Source organism: Ictalurus punctatus, chromosome 15 (genome assembly GCF_001660625.3).
Source record: "Ictalurus punctatus breed USDA103 chromosome 15, Coco_2.0, whole genome shotgun sequence".
Classification (NCBI taxonomy): domain Eukaryota; kingdom Metazoa; phylum Chordata; class Actinopteri; order Siluriformes; family Ictaluridae; genus Ictalurus; species Ictalurus punctatus.
Window position 1 is genome coordinate 24,692,727 of NC_030430.2, and position 10,000 is coordinate 24,702,726.

The following is a 10,000-nucleotide window of genomic DNA, read 5'->3' on the forward strand; positions in this document are numbered from 1 at the left end:
CCATTCAGACTGACAGTCACAGAGGCCACACCTCCTCCATTCAGACTGACAGTCACAGAGGCCACACCTCCTCCATTCAGACTGACAGTCACAGAGGCCACACCTCCTCCATTGACACTGATATTCACAGAGGCCACACCTCCCCCATTTAGACTGATATTCACAGAGGCCACACCTCCCCCATTTAGACTGATATTCACAGAGGCCACACCTCCTCCATTTAGACTGATATTCACAGAGGCCACACCTCCCCCATTTAGACTGATATTCACAGAGGCCACACCTCCTCCATTTAGACTGATATTCACAGAGGCCACACCTCCCCCATTTAGACTGATATTCACAGAGGCCACACCTCCTCCATTTAGACTGATATTCACAGAGGCCACACCTCCCCCATTTAGACTGATATTCACAGAGGCCACACCTCCTACATTTAGACTGATATTCACAGAGGCCACACCTCCTCCATTTAGACTGATATTCACAGAGGCCACACCTCCTCCATTGAGACCGATATTCACAGAGGCCACACCTCCCCCATTTAGACTGATATTCACAGAGGCCACACCTCCTCCATTTAGACTGATATTCACAGAGGCCACACCTCCTCCATTGAGACCGATATTCACAGAGGCCACACCTCCCCCATTTAGACTGATATTCACAGAGGCCACACCTCCCCCATTTAGACTGATATTCACAGAGGCCACACCTCCCCCATTTAGACTGATATTCACAGAGGCCACACCTCCCCCATTTAGACTGATATTCACAGAGGCCACACCTCCTCCATTTAGACTGACAGTCACAGAGACCACACCTCCTTCATCACTCACACTTTTTGCCCATGTTTGAATTCTCAGTAGGAAATAACACGCTCCGTGCCGGACTATTCGCTCCACCTCTTCACTCATTAACGAACCGTATTTAAAGCGACATATTTGCTCTCTCTACGAGGGAGTGCGTTTACACACATCTGGAGAAGAAAAGAGTGTTTTCCCAAAACTCATACTACATCATTACTACACAAGGTGGTGTTAAGATTAGTATTTTTTATTATCATTAACATGGGTCTATTTTCACAATCATAAGACATCGAATGGCACTGAATATGGCAAAATAAACTATAATGACTATATTATAATGATTATATTATAATGACTATATTACCAAAGAGCCGGAGAGCAAAAAAACGGCGGACTGGATATTAGAGAGGAAAAAACAGGCTTTGATCCGATCCTGTAACAAATGGAAAAGATTGGAATTGGGTTTGAAAAAGATTTTTTTTTTTGGAACTGTAAATGTTTACATACATTACAAAGAGACTGGATTGTTTATTTGTTTTGTTTTGTTGGTTGGGATTGATTTTTATTATAGGTAACTCTATATGTAATTTATTCTTTATTTTACTTGAGTGTAAGCCGTCTTGCACACGCCGTGATTTTAGCTAGGTGCTTTCTTCCTATATTTTCAGTAATAAATAAATAAATAAATAAATAACAGTTCAAAGCTTCGTAGTTTTTAAAGAAAAACATATCAGCTGGGTATCGATTTCAGCCGATACTCAAATCATCCACCTTGAAAATGTCCAAATGGTCCAATGTTAGAGCATTTAAATGCTTCCTTTAAACATGAGAAGTTAAAAGGAGACACTAGAAAAGGACTTGAAACTAGCACAGCGCATTGTCATACATGTCTCAGGTCTTCCCGTGATAAACTCTTTAAGACGGACGGTTTGCCGTGTTGACGTCGGGTCGTTTGCCGCGTTTGCCGACGTTCAGACATGCAGATTTTTATCTTACACTAAGCGAAAGATCTTGTTTTTTTTGTACGTGCTACAAAAATATATGTGTATAACAGCCTGTAAATCGTGTCTTTAAACGTTGCGAACAATCAGACGGACTTCCTGCGTAAGCGGGGTAGTTCTCTGAAACTGTGCCCAGGAGAGAGAGTGCTTCCTGGGGAGGAAAATCCGGTGTTTTCCCTGGTAAAGGAACCTCCATGGATCCGATAAGAAATGGAACTGTAGTAAACCGAATCGACGTTGCAGCCGGGTCGAGATGGGAGGAGGCTGGGGCACAGATCAAAGCGATAACAGCAAGAGCAGAGGGAATTGAGACGCGACCGCTGGCGAGAAGGATTCGAAGGGCGAGGGAGAGCTGGACGGGAGTAGCATTCGTTCGCGTTCGGAGACGGGATGAGGTTAGTGCAGCTCGTCCCCTCTTCCATCGGCAAAAAAAGTGTGCTGTGGCTGTTCTGGTTAGCGAGCGTTCTTTCGAAGTTGCGCTCTTTCCTCTTTAACGACGCCCGTTCCCTCTCTTCCTCGGTGTTCATGGTGAGGAAGCGCAGCACCACGAGGTTGAGAAAGGCTCCGATCACCGTCAAGCCCACCAGGATGTACACGAAGCTAAAGATGACGTACGGCGTCCGTTCCTGGAGGTCATCTTTCTTCTGCAGAGCCACGAAATCGCCGAAGCCGATGGTGGTGAGCGTGATGAAACAATAGTAGTAGGCGTGAAAGAACGTCCAGCCTTCGAAGTGTGAGAACGCGGCCGCGCCCAAACACAGCGTGCCTAGGCAGGACAGGAGGCCCACGAGGACCATGTTCTCCATGGAGACGCTCGTACGTCGGAACCTGAGGCACTTTTTCCCCCGGTGGAGCAGGAAGCGTACAAAAGTGTTCATTCTTTCACCCAGGCTTTGGAACATGACCAGAGTGAGAGGGATCCCGAGAACAGCGTAAAACATGCAGAAGATTTTCCCGGCGTCCGTACCTGGAGCTGCGTGACCATAACCTGCAGGGGACAAAACAGGAAGTAAACATTACCTCGTAGGTAGCGTCAGCTCTAAACGTCTAGCTTTTAAAATTATTACCTGACACACGGTACGAGATCACAATAAGATCATACTTTATTAATCCCCAGATGGGGAAATTAGGGATATTAGGCAATAAAATCTTGTCGGAATATTATTACACATCTGTGTAATAATATCATTACACAGATGTGTAATAACGTGCGCGTTCGCCACGCCGGATTATTCTCTCACGACAGACGCAAACGTTCTTTAAGAGTGAGTTTGAGGTGACGAGGAGATTTTTTTCATGTCCGTCAGCATGTTTCATCGTCGCCGCTACCGTATTTGTAGCCGTCCTGTGAGATTTTTCCATCCTCCTGTCGGTGGATTTCAGGCGCGAGCCGTAGCGACGCTCACACTCCGAGATTTTATTACAAAACTTCTCACACCTCCGGAATTTGGTGGTCAGCCATCTTCGCTCACGGTTTCACTGAATCGGCTGCGACGTGGACGGTACGCATTCTGAGAGCCCGCTGATCTCAACCAAAGGATTCTTTCACCAATCAGACCAGAAATCGTACAAAAAAAAAAAAAAAAAAACTTTTTTGCTGACAAAAACCTAAACGAGACAAAAGATTTCTCTCTCCGTGTGTGTGTGTGTGTACCTATCGTGGTGATGACTGTAATGGCGAAGTAAAAGGATCCGGCGAATTTCCACTGCGTCCCGGCTCTGTGCGGCACCGCGCGCAGCACCACGCGCTCCAGCTCGCGGTAATCGTCGTCCGTGAAGCGGTAACGCGTCTTGAGTTCTGCGCGCCGCTGATCGGAGACGCGACGCCTCGCGCTCTCCGACTCCGACTCGAGTGCGTCGAACACGGCGGCGCCCACCAGCAGGTAGGAGAACATGCAGAGGATCAGAGAGAGGGTCCGTACCGTCTGCTTCCTCAGCTTCTTCATCTCAGAAGGAAATGAGAGAGAGAGAGAGAGAGAGAGAGAGAGAATTGAGGTCGGAAACCGAGCTATAACCGATTAATCAGTTAATCATCCAGCCATTAGATCATTTAGACGTCTTTGTTCTTTCAGTAAACACGATTTCACCCAGGAAAAGAAAACAAGATATGAAATAATCCCATCATCCCATCAGAACGGAGCGGGATTTCACCGATTAATCGATTAGCTGAAAACAATTAGTCGAGTTTAAATTTAACACTCCAACCCCTCACATTAGTCCAACCTATTAAATCAGTCTGGAATAAAGTGATTAGAAAAGAAAATCAGACACACAAGAAAGGTCTCGACATCAGAGCTTAACATAAGATCTTCTAAGTAATCGATTAATCGATGATCCGCTATACGGATTCTGCACATCTGCGAACACGGGGTCGTTCTACTGTACGTCTACATGGCGTATAGGATTTCTTGCGCCTTACGCACTATTGAAGCGATCTGGAATAAACGGCGGAGAGAAGAAAATGCCCGACATTTGACATTTTAGACATAAGATCGCTTAAATAACATAATCGGGCTACGCAACCGGTCAGGGGGTATGACCTATAACCACGCCAAATAATCACTTAATCAACCCGCCATGGAACATGAGCTCGTTTAGTCAAGCAACGAGATCTTACTGCCTCCGGTGAAGCCAATTTCATCCCGGAAAAATAATAATAAAATACGATAACACATGGAAATGATCTGCATACGGGCGAAATAATATACAGGCGTCGCCAAGGACACCAAACGTAGCCTAATTCCGCCGAATAATCGATTCGTCGATCAGGGAAAACACGCTGAGGTGGTTTGCTTTTCATCTTCGTCTGTTAAATAAAGTTGGGATGAAGTTAAAAAAGAAGGAAAGACGACACACAAATCGATTCCGTGTGCGTAATCAGATGTCTGCGCCTTTAAGAAGCACGATTCCGCCCAATAAAGTCGAGAGGGAAGGAAATCAAATAAGAAGGGGAGGATGGGGGTGCGGGAGGGGGGCGGGGGGGGGGGGGGGGAGTTCAGGGTGCCATAAAAACAAATATATAAACCCCTTGAGCACGAGCTGTAACAATTTAGCAATTAATCGATTAGACAGTTTTAACATTTGCACATCAGGAGGAAGAAACATGCAGGGTATTATTATTATTATTATTATTATTATTATTATTATTATTATTTAATTAAGTGTAATATTATATACAGTGTCTACGTGCAGTGTGGGACAATTTGTGCTTTATAGCCTACAGTATTGAAGCAATCAGGAATAAAGTGGAGAGAGAAGAAAATAAAGAAGGAACAAAACCGTAAGATCAATTCTGTGTACATAATATGATTGTCTTTATGAAACACCCGGTAAAGTCGAGAAAAACAAACAGAATCAAATAAGAAATACGCTCAGCATGTCGGGAATAATTATTCGCGCGCGCGTGTGTGTGTGTGTGTGTGTGTGTGTGTGTGTGTGGCGAAATATTGCAGAAATTCCAGAAATCTGAACACCACGATCACACCTTGTGCCTTTACATCATTATAACACGCGCGCGCGCGCGCGCAAACTGTGGAAAAACCTCCAAAACCTTGGAAATGTCTACAAGTGCACACGCGCAGAGAGTCCGAGATACCTTCACACACACACACACACACACACACACGTACGACGTGCTCTTACCTTTCTCCACATGCATGTCATTTAGCCTATTCGGAAAACCGGAAATGCACGAAAAACAAGCATCACTCGTCGCTCGTGGAGCGTTAAAGAGTGTCACGCGGAATAAAATCCTGCTGTAGTAGCACAGGCAAAGGTGTTGCACGCGCGCGCGCCTCATGCATACGTACACTCCTTCCAGAGAGAGAGAGACAGCGCGCGCGAGATAGAGAGAGACAGAGAGCGCGCGCGAGAGAGAGAGAGAGAGAGAGAGAGAGTCGATTTACCCAAAACAAGTTGCTTAGTAACAGCGTCCCTACTTAGTATTTCCCCTCAAACTCATTAAAAATAAACCCAGGCTTCAATGTGAGATGAACTCTTTCAGAAGTGAAGAATTAACGGTGACAAAAAAAAAAAAAGATGGAGGTGTTGCACGCCTTCATGTTTAACAGTTGAGGAGGAAGCGCGATGGAGGAGAGGAATGACTTTTTTAGGTCAGGATGATGTTGCATAAAGAATCCAGCAGGACCTACACAGATGTTGTAGATGTTTACTGAACGTGACCCATTTTGTTCAGAGGGAACGAGACGATGTCATTTCCCTACACTAGATAACAATAAGTGAAGGGGTGAAGGGGTGGGAGATATTTATTAGGCAGCACGTGAACAGTCAGTTCTCGAAGTTGGCGTGTTGGAAGCAGGAAAAATGGGCACGCGTAAAGATCTGAGTGACTTTGACATGGGGCTAATTGTGATGGCTGAACAACTGGGTCAGAGCATCTCCAAAATGGCAGGTCTTGTGGGGAAGAGATAGCACCAGGACGTACTATGGGGAAGAAGGCGTGCCGGTGGAGGAAGTGTGACGCTCTGGGCAGTGCATCCAGGCATTCATGTGTATCAAGTACAAGACCAAGTACACCCCTTCATGGCAATGGTGTTCAATAATAGCAGCGCCCACTTTCAGCAGGATAATGCGCCCTGACACACTGTAAAAATAGTTCAGGAACGGTTTGAAGAACATGACAAAGAGTTCAAGGTGTTGACTCGGCGTCCAAATTCCCCCGATGTCTCAATCCAACTGAGCGTCTGTGGGACATCCTGGGCGAACATGTGCAATCCATGGAGGCTCCACCTCCAAGCGCAACTTACAGGACTTAAAGGATCTGCTGCTAACTACAGCACACACCACAGTGTTTTGTTGTCAATAAGCTATCCAGCTAACCCTGATGAGAGACGTATCTTTTCCTCCTCAAAACAGTGAACTGTCTAGCCAGTGTTATAGACTTGAGCGAATATGTATGATTATTTATTTATTTTTTTAAGTATGAGGTATGAAGTGCTGTAGTATAAGAGGAATAAAACAACTCGAGACACGCTGTTACAGGAAAATAATCGACTTTGGTGTGGTAACAGCTTCTCTGCGTCATCAAACCTTCCCGTTATTGATTATTGTACTTTATTGCGTATTTATCATGATATCAGGCCCTGTGTGTGTACTGCAACCTGCTCAGAACTTATTAAAAACATCACAGCTGTTAACAGAGAAACAATGCTCTACTAATGAGCCAATCCATCAATTTGTGTCGCTCTGCTCCTCTTCAGCGAGAGATGGAGCCATAAAATGGAGAAAATAAGATTTCAGCAGTGTGCAGGAGGAGACAGCCAGGCAGATCAAAGTGTCATTAAAGCACACATACAATCCATCAAAAAGACATCCACCTGCACACAGCCACCAACCCCAGCACACGGCCACTGCTGCTCTTTAGAAAACACCCACAGGTCTGTAATCAGAGTGTGTCTGAGTGTGGGGGAGTGTATGAGAGCATGTCTGAGTGCTTGGGAGTGTTTAGGAGTGTCTGAGTGTATGGGAGTGTGTGTGTGTGTGTGTGTGTGTGTGTGTGTGTGTGTGTGTGTGTATATGTTGGAGCGGGAGTGTGTTCAAGTGTGTTGGAGTGTTTGGGAGTGTGTGAGATTGTGTCTGAGTGTGTTGGAGTGTGTGAGAGTGCATGGAAGTGTTTGAGAGTGTGTGAGAGTGTGTGAGAGTGTGGGAGTGTGTCTGAGTGTGTGGGAGTGTATGGGAGTGTGTGGGAGTGTATGGGAGTGTGTGGGAGTGTGTCTGAGTGTATGGGAGTGTGTGGGAGTGTTTGGGAGTGTGTGGGACTGTGTGGGAGTGTTTGGGAGTGTGTGGGAGTGTGTGGGAGTGTGTTTGGGAGGGACAGAGAGAGACACTGAGAGTGACAGAGAGAGACACTGAAAGGGACAGAGAGAGACACAGAGAAAGACACTGAGAGGGACAGAGAGAGACACTGAAAGGGACAGAGAGAGACACAGAGAAAGACACTGAGAGGGACAGAGAGAGACACAGAAAGGGACTGAGGGACAGAGAGAGACACTGAAAGGGACAGCGAGAGACACTTGAGTGACAGAGAGACACTTAAAGGGACAGAAAGAGATACTGAGAGAGACACTGAGAGGGACAGAGAGAGACACTGAAAGGGACAGAGAGAGACACAGAGAAAGACACTGAGAGGGACAGAGAGAGACACTGAAAGGGACAGAGAGAGACACAGAGAAAGACACTGAGAGGGACAGAGAGAGACACTGAAAGGGACAGCGAGAGACACTTGAGTGACAGAGAGAGACACTTAAATGGACAGAGAGAGATACTGAGAGAGACACTGAGAGGGACAGAGAGAGACACTGAAAGGGACAGAGAGAGACATTGAGTGACAGAGAGAGACACTTAAAGGGACAGAGAGAGACACTGAGAGGGACAGAGAGAGATACTGAGAGAGACACTGAGTGACAGAGAGAGACACTGAGTAACAGAGAGAGACACTGAAAGGGACAGAGAAAGACACTGATTGAAAGAAAGAGGCACTGAGGTACAGCGAGACACTGAAAGGGACTGAGAGAGACACTGCTTGACAGAGAGAGACACTGAAAGGGACTGAGGGAGACACTGAGTGATTTGATCTAAGGCTGAGACAAAGAGAGGGAGACAGAAAGGGAGAGAGACACAGAGAGACACAGACAGAGAGAGAGAAATCGAGACAGAGACTGGGCGAGTGAGTGAGAAAGCGAGGGATAGAAGAGAGTAGCTGCTGTGTCTCTGAGTATTATGGGACATAAATACACACATGCACTCAGTTTTGTGGTAGTTTTGTGGTAGCTACTCCTGAGTGCTGCTCGCATTTGTGAGGGTGAGGCAAGAGCTCAGGCAGCAGAGCGCCCCGTGGTCGGCCCGTCAAACAGAAAAGGATCAGTTGAAACATCCTGTGCTCCGTGGCTGCGTCCGAGGTGCCACTTTAGCCAGGAATAGAGCTCCAAAGTTGGCTAAAATGGCCGTCTTCCAATGGACTTAAAAGGTCCATTATCAGTAAGCATTAAAATATATATAGTGTGATATGCTAGTTGTCCTGCTAACAAAACACTCAGTGTCAATGACTCAGTGGTGTGATAAAGTGGAGCTACAATGTGTCAAAGTGTTTTATTCCTCTTACATGACAGCAATTATCTATTAAAGAACACAATTTAAAAAAAAAAAAAAAAAAACTTTATAATTTTCTCTCTCTCTCTCTCTCTCTCGCTCTCTCGCTCTCTCTCGCTCTCGAAGTTATTAAGACCTCCTATTTTCTGAAGACTCTCCCATGTAGGACACTGACGGACATCTTTTTGTTTTTGTTTATAAATAAACGCATGCATGCAGTTAGACGTGACGATGAAGAGAACTACTAGAGATAGAGGACCGAGGAAATGAGAAGGGAGGGACGAGAGGAAACAGGATGTTAGGAAGTGGTGGAGAGTATGGCGAGTTCTGTATATGAGTCATAGTGAATCCATCTCTTCGCTCTGAACTACACGGCTGCTTACGATGCCGGGGCCGCAGTCGTGCCGCGTCGCGCTCCGCAGCATGATGTAACTCTTTCAGTTACACAAGAAGTTTTCAATAATGCAGTTACCTTCAGCGAGTTATCTGTAAGGTGGCTTGACAGGAAACACTTCTTTTTACATGTATACGTATAAAAGTCACTTCCTGTAGCATCCCATTCTGTAGTGATTCCATTTTGGGGGAGGAGATGATAGGATAGTATACGTTATGTCTTCTCTTTTTTTTAAATCAGATTCTTCCTTTAATTGTGTTTTGTTTATTTCACTTTAGATGAATCTTCAACGTCCCTGTCAGAGCACGTGTCCGAGACCAGGAGAGGAGCGCGGTGTTCCCTTCCTTCCCAAAACACGGGCTTTAATCTAGCAGGGACTCACGGCTAGCGCTGGATGCTACACACATTAGTGTAAATAGCACACCCTTTCAGTACGATTATTAAAGGAGGAATTTTTCTTTCAGGGAAAAGCAGCAGCGGTACAGAAGTGAAACGTGACGGGAACAGGCCGAGACCTGACTGAATTAAAGTCCACTTTCATCAGAGCTCAGAGCTCGGATAACCCGAGTAAAGTGGAAAAGAAATCCTCTCTCTCTCTCCCTCTCTCTCTCTCTCTCTCTCTCTCCCTCTCTCTCGTTCACTCTCTCTCTCTCTCTCTCTCTCTCTCTCTCTCTCTCTCTCTCTCTCTC

At 45.8% G+C, this 10,000-nt stretch overlaps 2 protein-coding genes across 3 annotated transcripts in view; both read right to left on the reverse strand.

The window, feature by feature from the left end:
* The window catches only part of LOC128635143 (loricrin-like), a 1,455-nt gene extending 538 nt beyond the window's left edge, over positions 1–917 (reverse strand). The window contains exon 1 of the mRNA XM_053686384.1: positions 1–917. This exon is cut by the window's left edge and continues 538 nt beyond it. Within this exon, the coding sequence (XP_053542359.1) occupies positions 1–917 (917 nt within the window).
* Positions 918–1,057: 140 nt separating this feature from the next.
* Positions 1,058–5,954, reverse strand: kcnk15 (potassium channel, subfamily K, member 15). Of its 2 annotated transcripts, XM_017486370.3 has the most exons (3): positions 5,453–5,954; positions 3,465–3,756; positions 1,058–2,798 (listed from the first exon to the last, which is right to left on the reverse strand). In XM_017486370.3, exons 1-3 carry the CDS (start codon positions 5,471–5,473, stop codon positions 1,897–1,899), a joined length of 1,215 nt encoding a protein of 404 aa, XP_017341859.1. In that variant the 5' UTR covers positions 5,474–5,954; the 3' UTR covers positions 1,058–1,896. The 2 variants fall into 2 exon arrangements, with proteins under 2 accessions (XP_017341859.1, XP_017341861.1); XM_017486372.3 differs by lacking the exon at positions 5,453–5,954 and having other exon boundaries at positions 3,465–4,758.
* Between the last annotated feature and the right edge of the window lie 4,046 nt (positions 5,955–10,000).